The sequence below is a fragment of the Bufo bufo genome, chromosome 1, assembly GCF_905171765.1.
Source record: "Bufo bufo chromosome 1, aBufBuf1.1, whole genome shotgun sequence".
Classification (NCBI taxonomy): Eukaryota; Metazoa; Chordata; class Amphibia; order Anura; family Bufonidae; genus Bufo; species Bufo bufo.
Window position 1 is genome coordinate 474692410 of NC_053389.1, and position 18690 is coordinate 474711099.

Here is an 18690-nt window from a genome sequence, read left to right on the forward strand (position 1 = left end):
ATGCTAGCCTCAGGGGGGCTGCCTGGGTGAAAATAAGGATATGTCCGGGTTCAGCTCTGAACCCGGACAACCCCTTTAACTTCCTTGATCCTACTCTAACATCTATTCTGGCAGGGGGAAGGTTTGCATAATCATAAGAGACAGCTTTGCTATGTATCATGTAGAAAACGAAGTGGAATAACTGCTTCTTTTAATAACAAAGCAAAAAAACTTTAATATTGAGGAATACAGGCAACTTCCTTTTTTTTTTTTTTTTTTTTTTTTTATACATGAACTACACATTTGTGTGTCAAGACCCAATGCATACGAGGGTAACAATTCACCAGCTTGATCTTTACATTTGCTATAGTGTGGAGGCCAACATTATGGAAAACAAAAATGGATGGGAGACTTACAGCAATATCAGCCATACAGTGTCCTAACAGGTTCAAATAAATACATCATCTCACAAAATAAATTGTCCAGCATCTGCCAATTGTGTATTTATTGCTCACAATAATTTCAGTCTTTACAATTGGTATCAGACCTCACATGAAACAGAGTCAGACATTTCATATAAAACCTATAAAAGATATTTAAATTTGTATCTAATACTTTTAAAGGTAACTGGCTGTTTGACCTTTATGAGATGGTGCAGCCAATTTATTATATAAAATAACATTATGTTATGAATAAAATAGGAAGCTTATTTACTGCTTGTAAGCAGACATTTGCACAAGACTTTTGCCGCCACCACCATCAATTACACTTAAATACAAAAGGCAAAGTACATGTCTTACATAATTCCCAAGCCAGATATTCCCTGTACTTCAGCTGTAACAAAAATCACTATCTACAGCAGCAGAAGTCATAGAGTTAACCTCAAAAATGTACAATTTACTATTAAGAGTATAGATGTATATGACAAAATAGTGTGCAGGATCCCATAGGAATTCAATAAATTATCTTCCACGTTTCAATTCAAGAAAACAGTCATATGGTTCACAAACAAGCCATGATCATCATCTCAAATTGGTAAAAAAACAAAAACAAAAAACGCTGCTGTCCTCCAATACAAGATGTCATGTAAACCAGTATTTTCTTGCAACGTCCTTTCGATGATGATTTACCACAAGACCGAACAGCCGGTGCTCACTGGAAATGTTGATATACTGATGAAGATGGGGAAAACTCAAAAGACAAAAATTAAAGGGAAGACCGGTGCAAGTCAGGACCCCCACCCCTGCTGCAAATAGAACAGTCATTAGGACAACAGTCTCATGACGCGTGAGATGTGCCTGTTCGTAGATTTAACTGCGACAAAGAGTTCATTTGTTTGTTTAAAGGCTTCAAAGGAGTGTTGCATGTGAGAGCCTGAGGAAAACGATGATGATATCTGTCTAATCGCAAATATTTCACAGTCACCAGCTTTCCTGAGGAAAGAAAAGATAATTAAAAAACGCTTGCAGAATCTAAAACAACGAATGTACTACTGTACAGAAAGTCAAAAGTCCTTACCGTCAAACCAAGATCCATGCAGCGACTTAAATGCCTTCCCTGCATAATCTGGTGATAGACATTTGACATACACACAACCCTGAAGAACACGAAATGTCAACATTAAGAAGAGAAGTACAACATTCTGTGAAAACATAAAGAAAGTGCAACTACCTCCCGGGAATTCTTATCAACCGCAATGTGAACAATCCCTTCATTATCACTGCATTTCTCCAGAATAGCTTCTTGAATTGCCAAATGCCAATGATCTCCAATTTCCCTAAAAAATAGATAAGTAAAAAAATACAAGGAATATGAGTCTCGCTCCTAAACAACTTAAAGTTGCCTTCTGTGTGCTTTCAGCTTCCATAACAGATAGAACGTGTCCTATTCTTGGCTGCAGATGTGAACCACAAACCAACTGAAGTTAACGGGTCTGCAAAAGACGGACGCAACCCGTATTTTGAAGATCCGTGTTCGTGGACTGCAAAATACATATGGCCGTGTAAATGCACCCTAATTAAGGTACAATTGTCAGACTATACAACACTGCAATTACATGTTCTGTCACATTTTTCCTTTGTCTTCCCACCCTGTACATTACTTCTAATATGTAAATTGGGTAATGAAAAAAATCAGAATAAAAACAGATCACATGTTTTGCACTAAATAAACATCTCATCGCTTCAAAATATAACAGGAGAAAATACAGAGCAGGTGGGAGTGGTGATTAACCGCTTTAATAATGCATTGTGGGGGGGGGGGGGTGTTTGGGGAGAAATACAAAAAATGTTTTTGCTCTATTGGGTTATATTTCCATCACATTATACACGGCTCGTTTCCATGGTTACAACAACCCTGCGATCCAGCAGCATGGCTGTGCTTGCACACTATAGGAAAAAGTACCAGCTTATGTGCGCTCCTGGCCACCAGAAAGGCCGGCACTTTTTCTGTAGTGTGCAAGCCCAAACACTGCTGCTGGATTGCAGGGTGGTCAAAACCATGGAAACGAGCAGTGTGTAATGTGATGAAAAAATTAATCCAGCCAGCAAAGGAGGCAAAATAGTATGGATAATCACAATGAATTGGCAAGCGCCTTGTATTAACTTAGCAAAATCTGTTCTACATCACACCAGACCTTGAAGTTAAAGGGGTTCTCCTGGAATGATTTCTGGAATTGCTGCCAGGAACCAGTCATACAATGTGAGCAGGACCTGGCTGAGCAGCCCGATAGGGAAACTCACCGATATGTAGTATAAACAAATGCCAGAGTATAGTGAGGCCTCGCCCTCTCACACCGCTAGGAAGTAACCAGTTCTGCTCACATTCTGAGACAGGTTGCTGGCGGCCATTTTAAATAACTCCATTAACCCCTTAAGGACACAGGGCGTACAGGTACGCCCTTGTGCCCTGGTACTTAAGGACACAGGGAGTACATGTACGCCCTGTGTATTTTCGCTCACCGCCGCGCGGCGGGCAGTGATCGGAACCCTGTGCCTGCTCAAATCATTGAGCAGGCACTTGGGGCAAATGCGCCGGGGGGTCCAGTGACCCCCCCATATATGCGATCGCAGAAAACCGCAGGTCAATTCAGACCTGCGGTTTTCTGCGTTTCCGGGTTATTCGGGTCTCTGAAGACCCGATAATCCGGAACAGGATGGTGATGGTGGTGTGATTTCACCCCACCAATCACCATCCAGCGATCCTGAGTGGTGATTGTGACATCACCACTCAGGATCGCTTTCTGATTGGTCTGTGGGCGGTCCAGCGGCAGATTCAAAAGAGGCAGGCGCTCCTCTCTTCCTCCTTTTGTATTCCGGAGCCAGGGGAGAGAGGAGCTGCCTGCACGTGTGTCCGCCATCGCTGCCAGCACCCCCAGGACCCGATCTCTGCCCCAGCACCCCCCCATCAGGTACATAGGGACAGCATAGGGAAAGTTTGGTTTAGGCAGGGGGAAAAAAAGGGAAAGTTAGTTTCTGAACTTTGATTGCATCACCCTAAGTTAGGGTGTCTGGTGTGACCCTAGACCCTCCAGGGCCCTGATCTTTTCGGACCGGGAAAGAGCAGGCCGGAGTACCTCGGGAACTGTAGGCGCCCGGATCGTCCCTGGCCAACACTTTCCAGGTGTGGTCCCCCATACTGGAAAGAAGGGACGAACCCAAAAAAAAAAAAGCGCAGAGTGTCGCAGGAGGGGGATATGGAAGGACACCACTACTCAGTGCGACAAGTGCCCCGATCATCCGGGCCTCTGCATTGACTGTTGCTTCAGGGAGTATCACACTTCCATGGAGTACTAAATTTATATCCCAATTTAGCACTGACATCGGATAAAAAAAAAAACGGGTTCTCAGACTTGAGAAAAAAAAAATAAAAAATTTATTAAAAGTAGACATATTAGGTATCGCCGCGTCGGTAATCTCCTCTATAAAAATACCCCATGACCTAACCCCACCAGATTAACACGGTCCAGAAAAAAAAAGAAAAGTTTTTTGTCACCTTACATAATAAAAAGTTTAATAGCAAGCGATCAAAAAGTCATATAGCCCCCAAAATAGTGCCAATAAAACAGTCCGCTCATCCCGCAAAAAATGAGCCCCCACATGAGATAATTGGATAAAAAAATAAATTAAAAAAATGACCCTTAGACTTGATACCCAAAAAAAAATATTTACATCAAAAAAGAAAATAGTAAAAAACCTAAATAATTGTAAAAAAAAAAAAAAGTAGACTTATTAGGCATTGCCGCGTCCATAAGAATCTCCTCTATAAAAATATCCCATGACCTAACCCCCCAGATTAACACTGTTAAAAAAAAAAAAAACTGTGCCAAAACCGCTATTTTTGGCACTTTTCCATTTCAATCCGTTTTTTCCGGTAACAAAACAAGGGTTAACAACCAAACAAAAGTTTAAATTTATTACCCCGATATTGCAAATTACAGAAATGCCACATTTGTGGTCGTAAACTGCTGTATCAGTAAAAGGGAGGCCACAAAAGGAAAGGACCGACATGGTTTCTGGAAGGCCGATTTTGATGGCCTTTTTTATTGACCCCCATGTCCCTTTTGAAGCCCCCCTAGAGTAAAAACTCCCTAAAAGTGAACCCATCTAAGAAACTACACCCCTCAAGGTATTCAAAACTGATTATACAAACTTTATTAACCCTTTAGGTGTTCAACAGTTAATGGCAAATGGAGATGAAATTTCAGAATTTCAATTTTTGGTAACCTTGCCTCACAAAAATGTAATATAGAGCAACCAAAAATCATATTTACCCTAAAAATAGTCCCCCCAAAAAAATGCCACCTTATCCTGTAGTTTCCAAAATGGGGTCACTTTTAGGGAGTTTCTACTCGAGGGGTGCATCAGAGGGGTTGAAACAGGACATGGTGTAAATAAACCGGTCCATAAAAATCAGCCCTCCAAAAACCAAACGGCGCACCTTTCACTCTACGCCCCGCTGTGTGGCCGTACAGTAGTGTACGACCACATATTGGGTGTTTCTGTAAACGGCAGAGTCAGGGCAATAAAGATACAGTCTTGTTTGGCTGTTAACCCTTGCTTTGTTAGTGGGGAAAAATGGGTTAAAATGAAAAATTAGACAAAAATGAAATTCTCAAATTTCATCCCCATTTGCCAATAACTCTTGTGCAACACCTAAAAGGTTATCGACGTATGTAAAATCAGTTTTGAATACCTTGAGGGGTGTAGTTTCTTAGATGGGGTCATTTTTGGGTAGTTTCTATTATGTAAGCCTTGCAAAGTGACTTCAGACCTGAACTGGTCCCTAAAAATTTAGTTTTTGTAAATTGCTGAAAAATTTTAAGATTTGCTTCTAAACTTCTAAGCCTTGTAACATCCCCAAAAAATAAAATATCATTCCCAAAATAATTCAAACATGAAGTAGACATATGGGGAATGTAAAGTCATGACAATTTTTGGGGGTATTACTATGTATTACAGAAGTAGAGAAACAAACTTTGAAATTTGCAAATTTTTCCAAATTTTTGTTAAATTAGGTATTTTTTTGGTGCAAAAAAAATAAATTTTTTTGACTTCATTTTACCAGTGTCATGAAGTACAATATGTGACGAAAAAACAATCTCAGAACGGCCTGGATAAGGCAAAGCGTTTTAAAGTTATCAGCACTTAAAGTGACACTGGTCAGATTTGCAAAAAATGGCCTGGTCCTAAGGTGTAATAAGCCTGTGTCCTTAAGGGGGTTAAAGAGGACCTTTCACTAGAATAAAAAAAATCTAAACTAAGTATACAGAAATGGAGAGCGGCGCCCAGGGATCTCCTTGCACTTACAGTTGAGGCGAACATATGAAGATACCGGAGCCTATACCGGGAGAACGGAGCGGCGCCCAGGGATAACAGCAAGTGCAGGGAGATCCCTGGGCGCCGCTCTCCATGTCTGTATGCTTAGTTTAGAATTTTTTATTCTAGTGAAAGGTCCTCTTTAAGTCCTAATTAGTGAAAATGTCATTATGAAGCAATACAAGTATTCACGAACTCACGGTGGCCGTATGACACCAGTAAAGGTAGCATTTAGCATAGGTTCCTGTCCAAAAGATGGCTTTGCCGTGGGGGGATGGGCACAACATTTTGCTCAAAATATATTTGCAAAGAATCTCACTTTCATTTATATACCGAGTACAGCATTAGTTTATATATTTTCTTATTTATTTTATGTAATCAGAGTGCTGTTGCATAGTATTTAACAAACTGTAAATGGTACATTTAATCTGATAGCTGTCAGTCAGCTGCACAAGGGGGAGGTCTTAAATTCACAAAAAGCAGAGATTTAAATTGATAAATTACAGGTTTTACCGACTTCTCTCACAAAATTATATATCAATCTGCCCAGCTCCTCCTGCTCTATAATATACTACCTGCAAATCGAACAGCATGTCATGGCGACTGCCTGACAACGTAGGGCAACTTGCGTCATGAATACCAGGACTCTAGTGCAGGAGTTAGCACTCTAGCTGTTGTAAAACTAGAACTTCTAGTATGCGCCATTCACTTCTACGGGAGTTCCGACAATAGCTGAGCGAGTGTGCATGCTGGGAGTTGTAGTTTCACAAGAGCCGAGTGCTGGAAGTGGCTGACCCCTGCTCTAGTGCTTGGGACCTCATCGATGATTTTAAGTAAAGAATGCCAATTGAGCACCTGACCAAAGAATAGTAAGTGAGCCTCTGTTGAAAACCCAGTCTGTTACTAGATTATGCAGTCCTCAGATAAGGCAGCAGGAAGCTAGTGACAGATTCAGAACATAATTATCGCAGAACCAATTTAGTGGAAAAAATAAATAAATCAGGTTGATGTCACATGAAGCTGGCCAACATAGCACTCCCAATTAGTTTTAAAATGTTCATATACTTACATCACTGGATCAAACATGTTACGGATCTTTAAACAAGGCGTGAGGCTGTTTGGAGGGGAATTTCTTTTATCCAAATGGAAGGCTAAGTAAAAAAATAAATAAATACTTAGATAATCTGACCTGGAGGACAACATCTTGACATATAGAAAGATTTGTTGGGTGGGTGGGTGGAAAATTAAACAAATTATTTATTTGTGCCCTGGTTAATAAGAAAAGTTTTCTAGTAACTGAGATTAGAGTAACAACTATATAAAGAAGTCAGACGCTGACAAAAAGTTGCAAATTAAAAAAAGGCAGAATTCTGATTTCTACAGTTTCTCCCATGTTTTAAGGAAAAACTGAGTCTAAAATACCCACCTTGCCCTTGCCACACTTTGGATGGGATGACTGAAGGTTTTTCACATGTTGAAGGCTGAGTCCATTTCCATACAAGGAAGTCTGCTCCTCTAATTTTCTTTCCTTCAGTACGTACACGAGATTCATTTGCAGCCAGGAATTCAACTGCTCTTTCCCAAACTTTCTTCATTTTTTTTCTGAGGGAGATGAAACAAGTCGTCGCTGTGACTTTTCAAACAGTATTACATATGGCCTATGCACAAGCATTTCTGAACTATATACTAAAAATAAACTTTAAAAAAACTAAAAAGTGCAGAACAGTATGTGGACAGGGCATTCAATACGGATCCTACAAGGATTTCTTCGTCTCCATTTACATGTATAGCTACATTTAAAAAGCTACTGGTTATCTGCAAGATCTAAGGCTAGGGCTACATGGCGATGCCACGTATTTTATAATGCTAGTCTATTGTGTCACATTGCGACATGCTGCAACTGCATCACAACAGTTGGATAAAAATCCATCTTGGATTTACCAATGTAATAAAAAGTTTGCTGTCATACAGATCATACTACAAGACTACACATTTTGAAGGCTGAACTATGCTTGCTGGTGACACATAGACAAAGTAGACTACTTAGCAGAAAGGAGAATGTTGGATGCAACTTTGGATATAAATGCTCAGTAACTTTGGCAATGTTATATCTATAAGCTAAACGTTCAGTATATACATTTTTAACCCCTTCCTGACATATGACACTATTACATCATAGCGGGAAGTGACTTCCAGCCATTTGACGTACTAGTACATCATGCTGATTGGGCGCGCACCGCTCGGGTGCAGCGGCCCGGCTGTCAACGACACCCAGGCCCCTGTTATATCCGCCGGCATCGCTGTAAAAGCCACATGGTCCCTGCACTGCGATGACGGTAACCCGATGGGTGAAAAGAGAGCCCGATGCCTTACACAAGCATCGAGACTTCCCTTCTAAGGAGGCCTAGCAGATCCAGCCCCTTTCTGGGTCGCCTAGACAACTGTCAAAGTAAAAACGCTCTTTCCCCCAACATACACATATAAAGTTGCAAAGAAATATATATATTAGAGAAAATAAACGCAGCACTCTTCTTGTAAAAAACGCAGTGACTTTATTCACACATGTGATACATAACGTTTCAATCCCCTTCCGGGATCCTTCTCAAGCCAAGTTGTGTATCACATGTGTGAATAAAGTCACAGCGTTTTTTACAAGACGAGTGCTGCGTTGATTTTCTCTGAATATACATGCCCATTGTCAAGGGCGAGACGCGTGCACCGGACAAGCCTGAATTCATATACTAAATATATAATTCCACATGTGTTAACTCATAGTTTTGATGCCTTCATAGTCATGAAAATAAAGAACTCTTTGAATGAGAAGGTGTGTCCTAACTTTTGGTCTATATATTTTAGTATATGAATTCAGGCAGCAAGTCCCTACATAAGGCTACTTTCACACTCGCGTTTGATACGGATCCGTCATGGATCTGCAGAAACGCATCCGTTCAGATAATACAACCGCATGCATCCGTTCAGAACGGATCTGTTTGTATTATCTTTAACATAGCCAAAACGAAAACTGGGAGGAAAAAACAAAAACATTTTCACATCCGTGACAACTTGTTCTATAAAAATAGCACATGATCTAAATCCATCAGATAGACATTGTAAAAAATAAATAAATAAATAAACTGTGCCAGAACACCCATTTTTTGGTTACCTTGCCTCACAAAAGGCGTAATATAGAATGATCAAAAATCATAGCTACCCCAAAATAGTATCAAAACATTTATCCCTTAGTTTCCAAAATGGGGTCACTTTTTGGGAGTTTCTACTGTAGGGTGCATCGGGGGGGGGGCTTCAAATGGGCCATCAAAATCTGCCCTCCAAAAACCATATAGCGCTCCTTTTCCTTCTGCACCCTGCCGTGTGCCCGTACAGCAGTTTACGACCACATATGGGGAATTTATGTAAACTGCAGAATCTGGGTAATATTGAGTTTTGTTTGGCTGTTAACCCTTGCGGTGTTACAGAAAAAAAAAAAAAAAATGGATTCAAAATGGAAAGTAGACTCAAATTTACCACTGTCATGAAGTACAACATGTCACGAGAAAATCTCAGAATGGCTGGATAAGTAAAAGTGTTCCCAAGTTATTCCCACAAAGCGATGTCAGATTTGCAAAAAATGGCCTGGGCAGGAAGGTGAAAACTGGCCCGGGGTAGAAGAGGTTAATATTAAAGTGGTTATCCGATCCTGTAAACAACCTCCCAAATGCCTGGCTCCCTCAAACAGAACATGCTTAAATGGTCTTCGACACCCGTGTCCCTCTGGATCACTGCACAGCCACCGCTGCATCTCCCAGTCATGCAGATCACAACATTCGGCGACGGGGGTGCAGCCAATACCCAGACTCAACTGTGACTTGCTCCCCTAGCGTCACATCACACCAGGGACCTGGGCATTTCAAGGTGTGTTTACAGGATCGGATACCCCCTTTCATACTACACACCATGTTAATAGTAGTAAACTGCACCTTTTCATTTTAAAGGTCTAATCTCAACATCTATAACATATCACTAGAATATGCTACAAATGCCAGATAACTGCAGGTCCCACCCACAACAGAACAAGCCGTGCACGTGCAGCTGCTCTACCTTCCCTTCAGGAACCGTGGTTCTGGAGATAAGATAGGAGCAGCTCCCAGAGGTTTGACCTGCACCTGCCTGACATTGATAGCATATCCAGGCAATGCCATAAATGTGGAGGTGGGGCAACCTCTTTTAGACTTTGACGTGTACGGTCACTAATTTTGGAATAAATAAGATCAAAACTGGAAACATACCTGTCAGACGGAGGGATCAAGGAATCTCTCACATGGGGAATTGGTGTATATGGCTCTAGTTCTTTGTTTTCTTGACAAGCTTCGTTATGACTTTTTAAAACATCTGAAGGTACAATTACATATGTAACTGTGCATTGCAATAGAAATTAAACCAACACTGAACCTGCCAGCTTCAAATGTACAATGGCAGACACTAGAAAATCGGAACAGCAAACTCACAAGAATCACTATATATACTGTACTTGAAATAACCTCAAGACAACGTGTCCTTTGAATCCAATGCACAATTATCTGACATTTCTTCTATGTGCTTTCTGCCACTAACTAGTTGTATTAGTGGTAACAAGTCAGCTTTCCTAACGTCAGCACAGTGACCAGTAAGTGACTGCTACAGCCACGAAAGATTATAATTCATAGGACATTGAATGTGCTGAACATAATGCAAAATTTCAATGGATTTTAGTACATTACAAGACAGAAATTACAATACAATAATTGTTAATTATCTGGAATTATAATACTAACCTATAATTTTCACCACGAGGTCATACATTTGTTTAGTTTCCTCCTCTTCTTTTTTCCAGCGGTATCGCATATACTGAAGCACTCCAAATACCACGGCAACACCTTTACGTACGTAGAAAAAGCATATAGTTTTGCAGTTCTGCCATTAGTTGATATATGAGGTTCATATCAAAACATGCTTAATCCTATGTTTAGCAAATCTTTAGCTTTAATACTTTGGAGTTCACACACGTCTGATTTCCTTCCCTCTAACAAATAAAACATACAAATCTGTATACCAGTTTAAAAAGGCATTCTCTGAGATTTAAAATGGCCAGCAACCTGCACTAGAATGTGAGCAAGACTGGTTGCCTCCACTTGCAGAGCTGCCTAGGAGGTGAAGGAGCAGGGCCCCACTATATACTATGCACCGGCACTTACATATACTACGTACTGGAGTTTTGCGGTCAGGCTGCTCAGCCATGATGGCAAATCGCAGGTAGGATCCCATCATTACCCTCTATTGTAGAGCAGTGTAGTGAGGCTCAGCTGCGCCACCCCCAGGCAGCTCTGCAAATTGTGGCAACCAGTACTGCTTACATTCTAGGACAGGTTGCCGATGGCAATTTTAAATCAACAGTATGCAGACTGTACATCGCACATCCCCATCATGCAGTTCACATTGAGGGAAGTTACCTAGAAGCAAGAGTGATAATCTGTAAGCTACAGTCACAATGGCGCGGCGGATACGACATACAAAGGACATTTGTGGTCGTGTGGATTCCAAATATTTCACATCAGTTATATTTAACTCAGCATCTTCCACATCTCCAAAGCACCTGAAAATAAAATAAAAAGTCTTCAGTATCAAACATACAGCTGGCAACTTTTTAACACTGCTTCTGGCACAACATAGATGTATATACACATAGGGAAATTTATAAAGTCCCCCTTGAACGTCCTAAACCTGTTGAGAACTTATCCGATATCTGCAGCCCATTCCCCTCAGTTTGAATGGAGGAGTCGAGCGTGCATGCTGTTGCTCCATTTAGCTCTATTGGACTGCCAGAGATAGGCGAGCGATTGTACGCTGCTATGTCTGATAGTCCCATACAACTGAATTTAGCGATGGACAGTGTCTCCAAGGCAATCATACCCATCTCCTATCCCTTCAAATACCTTTCATCAAAAATCTTACCCAATGCAGTATTGGTCCTTCTTTTATACTTTTCCTTCTCTTTGGATACACTATGTTGGTCTCAAAAACTCAACTTTTCCCAACCTACCTACTAGTCACAATTTTTTTCATTTGCCATACCTTATATTTCACTTGTTACTTAACGGGGGGGGGGGGGGGGGGGGGGTTTGTACCATGAAACACTTATTTCCTAGTCTCAGGATAGGCGACAAGTGTTTTGCCGATCAGAACAGGGGTCTGGCAGTCCACATGACCACCGCTCCATTCAAATGTTGGACACTGAAGCTCTCCTCCCAGCAGTAGAACCCCCCGACCACCAAACATTTATCATCTATCCTTTGCATAGGGGATACATTTTTTTCATGTGACAAACCTTTGATGCCGCCACTGAAAGCATTCCAATATTTACCTAAGCTCTAACATCAAGACTCTGTTCACACTTCCATCGTAGGCTCAGATTCAAAAATATGAAAAGAATGAAGACATCATGCAACACACTTCTTCCAGTCATACTGACAGACACAAAAGGCAATGCAATCTGTCAGGTGGCACTGGTGTCATTCACATGACTGATCTGGCACCCTTTAAAGGGAATCTGTCACCTGGTTTGAGCATATTCGGGTGTTACTACATGCGCCGAGCCCAGTGACAAATTTAAAGCTGTTGCCCTCAGAAGCTTCTACATCACGCAGGCAGTCCACGGTACTGTGCCTGCGTGAGATTTCACATAGCGGGGGGGGGCAAAGAGTTCGGGTGTGGGCAGTTACTTATGCTGGAAGAGGCGTGCTTGGGCTCTAAAGGAAGGCGGGCTGGGCACTGAAGGGGGGAGTTACTGGGCTCCAGAGAAGGATAATAACGCCCCTCTGGGCACCTTGGACATCCATTTGCATAACAAAAAGTGGATTTTATCGCTAATCAAGCCTTGAAACAAAAAATGAAGACTACAGCAAGATATAAGGTATTTTATTGTACATGTAATATGCTCAAACCAGGTGACAGATTCCCTTTAATTATTTTTTTGTCTGTGCCTATTATGGAACAGAAACAGAAAGCGTGACAAAGTGCGAACAGAGCATTGTGCTGGGAAGTTTTGGTTGCTACCCCTTTCATGACCAAGCACGTTTTGGTCTAGTCAGCCTAATCGGTCGAAGGTGCTTATATTTTTATGTCTTCCTTGACCCCAATATAACATTTGCACTTTTATGCCATACGCATCCTTGTTTGCTTAAGTGTACTCACCTGATTCCAACATCTTTTCCAGAATGTAAAATCCATTTTAAAGAATTGCTCAGCTCACTAACATATTCTGGACCAAAACCCTGTAAATAAAAGTTACCACATTTTGTAAAATACAACAGGACACAATGAATTAAAGTGTACCCGTCGTTTCAGGTGACCGTTCTGAACATATGAGAATTGGCACTACTTCTGTCCATGATATGACTTATATGCTGCATATCAGCATAAAAGAGGAGTTCCTGTTCTCAGGTTGGTGGGGGGCCTGACACCCCCACTGATCAAGCTGCAAGTAGTGGCCATGCTTCCAGAAGTACAGTGTATAGAGCAGAAAGAGCACAGCGCGCCATACACCTATTCAAACAAATAGAAGCTCAGCTGCAGTACCTGAAACTGCCACTACACAGTGCTGTGGTTTTCTGACTCTACTTGCAGAACTGCAGTTGCCGCTAACAGCTGAACAGTAGGGGTGCAAGGAATTGGCCTGCACCCATAAGATATTAATGACCTATCCTATGCATAGATCACCAATGTTAGTAATGGAAAAGCCCTCGGAGCATACTTTTTTTTCTCTCATTCCCCTGACAATTCTCTAAACACAGGGCAGAATACCAGTGGATTCTGCTATGTCTTTATTTAGGTGTATAATATGTCAATAATAAAAATGAGCATGCACACACTGCTTTTTGTACATGATAGACTTTTATGGGAGATAAGATATCAGAATAAGTGCTCTTGGCTATTTCCACGAGCCCAAAAGCCTCTCCTACCCTTTTTCCCCCAGGTTTAAAGAAGTCACAAGGGACACAGGAGCACCATTCTCCCCACTGTTAGGCCTCTTTCACAAGGGCGTTGCTGGAAAAGGTGCGGGTGCGTTGCGGGAACATGCCCGATTTTTCTGCGCGAGTGCAAAACATTATAATGCGTTTTGCACTCGTGTGAGAAAAATCACGCATGTTTGGTACCCAAACTCGAACTTCTTCACAGAAGTTCGGGCTTGGGATCGGTGTTCTGTAGATTGTATTATTTTCCCTTATAACATGGTTATAAGGGAAAATAATAGCATTCTGGATACAGAATGCATAGTACAATAGCGCTGGAGGGGTTAAAAAAATAAATAAATTTAATTCACCTTAATCCACTTGATTGCACACCCCGGCTTCTCTTCTGTCGTCTTTGCTGTGTGCAGGAAAAGGACCTGTGGTGACATCACTCCGGTCATCACATGATCCATCACCATGGTAAAAGATCATGTGATGGACCATGTGGAGTGACGTCACCACAGGTCCTTTTCCTGCACACAGCAAAGAAGAAGACAGAAGAGAAGCCGGGCTGGGCGATCAAGTGGATTAAGGAGAGTTACATATTTTATTTTTTTTTAACTCCTCCAGCGCTATTGTACTATGCATTCTGTATTCAGAATGCTATTATTTTCCCTTATAACCGTGTTATAAGGGGAAATCATAATGATCGGGTCTCCATCCCGATCGTCTCCTAGCAACCGTGCGTGAAAATTGCACCACATCCGCACTTGCTTGTGATTTTCACGCAGCCCCATTCACTTCTATGGGGCCTGCGTTGCGTTGAAAACGCACAATATAGAGCATGCTGCGATTTTCACGCAACGCACAAGTGATGCGTGAAAATCACTGCTCGTGTGCACAGCCCCATAGAAATGAATGGGTCAGGATTCAGTGCGGGTGCAATGCGTTCACATCACGCATTGCACCAGCGCGGAATACTCGCCCGTGTGAAAGGGGCCTTAGAGTATTGGCTTTGTAAGGAGGAGGAGTGTCTCACTGCACTGAGGAAGTAAAAAATGAAAACTCAAAAATCACTGACCTGTAAATACTCTGTTGCCTCCTGGACGGAAATATGACTGTAGTCAGCATCACCGCATATGTGATCTCCTACAATGGGATTCAAGCAAGAAAAAATTAAATAAATGAAATTTCACAACTTTTAAATATTTTCAGTAAAATGAAGTCTACATGGTTTAAAGCAGATTCCCATTTGTGACACTGATGGCATATTTCCAAAAGGAATTTCAGAGGTGAAGGGAGAGTACCTGTGCATATGTGGCCACTTTTCATTCGCCACTAAAGGAGTTCCATAGCCGTGAACAGAGAGCAAGCCCCACATGCTCAGCTGCTCCACTTCACTTCAGGGGACTTGTTCTGAAGATAGGAGAATGTCCCATAGGTAGGACCCGCACCCCTCTTACAATAATGGCACATCAAGGGTGATATCTCGTAGGGGTGGGCGATCTAGGAGAAATAAATTTGTGCCACGATATGGATTTTGTGCATATCGCCGGACCGCGATATGACCACGGAGCGGTAGTGAATGATCGCGCTCTCGGCGCGCACCATGTTCTCCTGAGCCGGCACAGTGGAGAAGGAGCGAGTCCCTCCCTCCCCACTGTGCGCGGCTGCCGCTGGCCACTAATAAGAACAGAGTAGGAGGAGGAGAAGGAGGGGAGGGACTGTGGCCACCAATGAATGCCTGAATACCAACGTAGCGTTCATGTGCCGGCCATATCCTGGCCCTTATGACTGCACGCTGCGATCCGCCGCAATTAACCCCTCAGTTGAGGGGTTAATCGTGCAGATCACAGCGTCCTGTCAGAGGTCGGGTGCCGGGAATGTTCTTCAGTCTCTGCATTGGTGGCAGTGGCAGTGGGCAGTTCCGATCGGAGTCCCAGCAGTGTAATGCTGGGGCTCCGATCTGTTACCATGGCAGCCAGGATGCTACTGAAGTCCTGGCTGCCATGGTATGTTAGTGAGCAGCATTATACTCACGTGCGCCGTGGCCGCCAGTCGCTCCTTCTGTCTGTGCGGCGCATTGCTAATGCTTATAGCATTAGCAATGCGCCGCACAGACCTAAGAGAAGGAGCGCCCGGCGGCCACGGCGCACGTGAGTATAATGCTGCTCACTAACATACCATGGCAGCCAGGACTTCAGTAGCGTCCTGGCTGCCATGGTAACCGATCGGAGCCCCAGCATTACACTGCTGGGACTCCGATCGGAACTGCCCACTGCCACCAATGATGGGGGGGGGGAGGAGGGGGACCCTGTGGCCACTGCCACCAATGATTAATACTGGGGAGGCTGGGGGGGGGGGGCGGATCAGAGGCTGGGGTGGCGGGGATCAGAGGCTGGGGGGCACGGCCAGCTGTTGTGTGCACAAAGCACAGGGCAGCAGGGAGAGTGTAAAGTCCTATTCACCCTAATAGAGCTCTATTAGTGTGAATATGACAAGGGTTCTATCCCTTAAGGAGGCTAATAGTTATTAAATAAAAAGTAAAAAAAAAAAGTTTAAACCCCCCAAATATAGAAAACAATATATCGCGATATATATCACACATGCTTAAAATTATATCGCAATATAGATTTTAGGCCATATCGCCCACCCCTAATATGTCGTCAGTGTCCCAGACGGGAATTAAGGACTATAGTTTTACACATTGGAAAAAAAACACACACATTATCACAAGACCAATTTGATATTGATGGCCTGTCCTGAAGATAGGTGATCAGTATCATGAAATTGACAACCACTTTAGGCTACCTTCACACTTGCGTTCGGAGCGGATCCGTCTGGTGTCCGCTCCTATAATGCAAACGATGGGATCCGTTCAGAACGGATCCATCTGCATTATCTTTCAGAAAAAATTCTAAGTCTGAAAGTTAGACAGACGGATCCGTCCAGACTTTGCATTAAAAGTCAATGGGGGACGGATCAGTTTGAAATTGCACCATATTGTGTCAACTTCAAACGGATCCGTCCCCATTGACTTACATTGTAAGTCTGGACAGATCAGTTTGGCTCCGCATGGCCAGGCGGACACCCGAACGCTGCAAGCTGCATTCGGGTGTCCGCCTGCTGAGCGGAACGGAGGTCAAACGGTGTCAGACAGGCATTCTGAGCGGATCCGCATCCACTCAATGCATTAGGGCAGTACGGATCCGTTTGGGGCCGCTTGTGAGAGCCTTCAAACGGAACTCACAAGCGGAACCCCGAACGCTAGTGTGAAAGTAGCCTTAGATATTGGTCATTTACAGTAGTGGGTGCCCAATTTCAACTATATCCACCTTATCAAACCAGCAATTCACAACATGGCAATGTCACAGAATGCCATCTTACAAACAAGACTGTCAAACTGCTGGCTTACTCTGCAAAGTTGATTCATTTTTATGATGTAATATATGTGACACATTTTTGTGCAGATCATAAAATTTACCTGCTTTTTTCGCCAACTTATCATGCAGTTTATGCAGTGTATTCATCAGGAGATTTTTCTCAGCTGTCTAAAACAAAATACATTGACCATAAAGTCCATGAGCTCCAATAGCAAAAATACAAAAGTGAAAAAAAAAAAAACCATGAACACAGAAACAGGGTTTAGCCCATTTCACACTCGAGTTGTGGCATTCCAGTTTTGAGATCTGGCAGAGGATCTCAAAACCGGGTCAAAACAGTTCTGTTTTGTCCCCATTCATTGTCAATGAGGACAAAACCAATAAGAATGCATTCTATTCTGTTGCATTTTCTGACCAGACACTAAATAAATAAATAAATAAATAATATATATATATCTGTCACCCATTGACTTACGATTATTTTAGTGCCGGATCCGGTTTGTTCAGTTTCGATGTAACACAACCACATTCATCCAGATGTGTTAACATCAAACTGAACCGTTTTGGGCCAATTTTCAGATTCTCTGCTGGAACTCAAAATCGGAATCCAAAACTCAAGTGTGAAACAGGCCTTAGGCATGAGGGCAATCAAATTGTAGTCAATAGGATTTTCTGCTGTGAGCACCACTGCCTTCTCGCAGCTTACCAAACACAATGCCGTACACTGTATAGCGCCTGTGCATGGTATTGCACTCAGCCCCATTCACTTGAACGTGACATTACTGGCCTAGGAAAACCAGAGAGATGGTCGCGGTGCTCACAGCTGATCGGCGGGGGTCCCGGGTGTGAGACTACTCAGGATAAATCATCAGTTTAAAAAAAAACAAACAAAAAAAAAAAAAAAAACACAAACACCTCAGAAAACCCCTGTAATGTTACTACGCATTATGTGTAAGGGCTCTTTCACACTTGCGTTGTTGTGTTCCGGCATAGAGTTCCGTTGCCGGGGCTCTATGCCGGAAGAATCCCCATGCATTCTGAATGGAGAGAAATCCGTTCAGGATGCATCAGTATGTCTTCAGTTCCGGAACGGAACGTTTTTTGGCCGGAGAAAACACCGCAGCATGCTGCACTTTTTGCTCCGGTCAAAAATCCTGTACACTTGCCGCAAGGCCGGATCCAGAATTAATGCCCATTGAAAGGCATTAATCCGGATCTGGCCTTAAGCTAAACGTAGTTTCGGCGCATTAGCGGATCCGACGTTTAGCTTTTTCTGAATGGTTACCATGGCTGCCAGGACGCTAAAGTCCTGTTTGCCATGGTAAAGTGTAGTTGGGAGCGGGGGAGCAGTATACTTACCGTCCGTGCGCTCCAGAGTGACGTCAGGGGGCACCCCACGCGCATGGATGACGTGATCGCATGGATCACGTCATCCATGCGCATGGGGCGCTCTGACGTCATTCTGGAGCGCCCCGGGAGCCGCACGGACGGTAAGTATACTGCTCCCCCGCTCCCCACTACTACTAT

At 42.8% G+C, this 18690-nt stretch overlaps 1 protein-coding gene across 1 annotated transcript in view; it reads right to left on the minus strand.

The window, feature by feature from the left end:
* Positions 1-455: 455 nt before the first annotated feature.
* The window catches only part of LEMD3 (LEM domain containing 3), a 45253-nt gene continuing 27018 nt past the window's right edge, over positions 456-18690 (minus strand). Inside the window, exons 3-13 of the mRNA XM_040409276.1 lie at positions 17265-17331; positions 14862-14929; positions 13023-13102; positions 11282-11424; positions 10607-10708; positions 10082-10184; positions 7222-7397; positions 6865-6946; positions 1651-1756; positions 1498-1576; positions 456-1412 (exon numbers count right to left, since the gene is read on the minus strand). Of these exons, the coding sequence (XP_040265210.1) occupies positions 1258-1412; positions 1498-1576; positions 1651-1756; positions 6865-6946; positions 7222-7397; positions 10082-10184; positions 10607-10708; positions 11282-11424; positions 13023-13102; positions 14862-14929; positions 17265-17331 (1161 nt within the window). The 3' untranslated portion in view covers positions 456-1257. The remainder of the gene's footprint in view (positions 1413-1497; positions 1577-1650; positions 1757-6864; positions 6947-7221; positions 7398-10081; positions 10185-10606; positions 10709-11281; positions 11425-13022; positions 13103-14861; positions 14930-17264; positions 17332-18690) is intronic.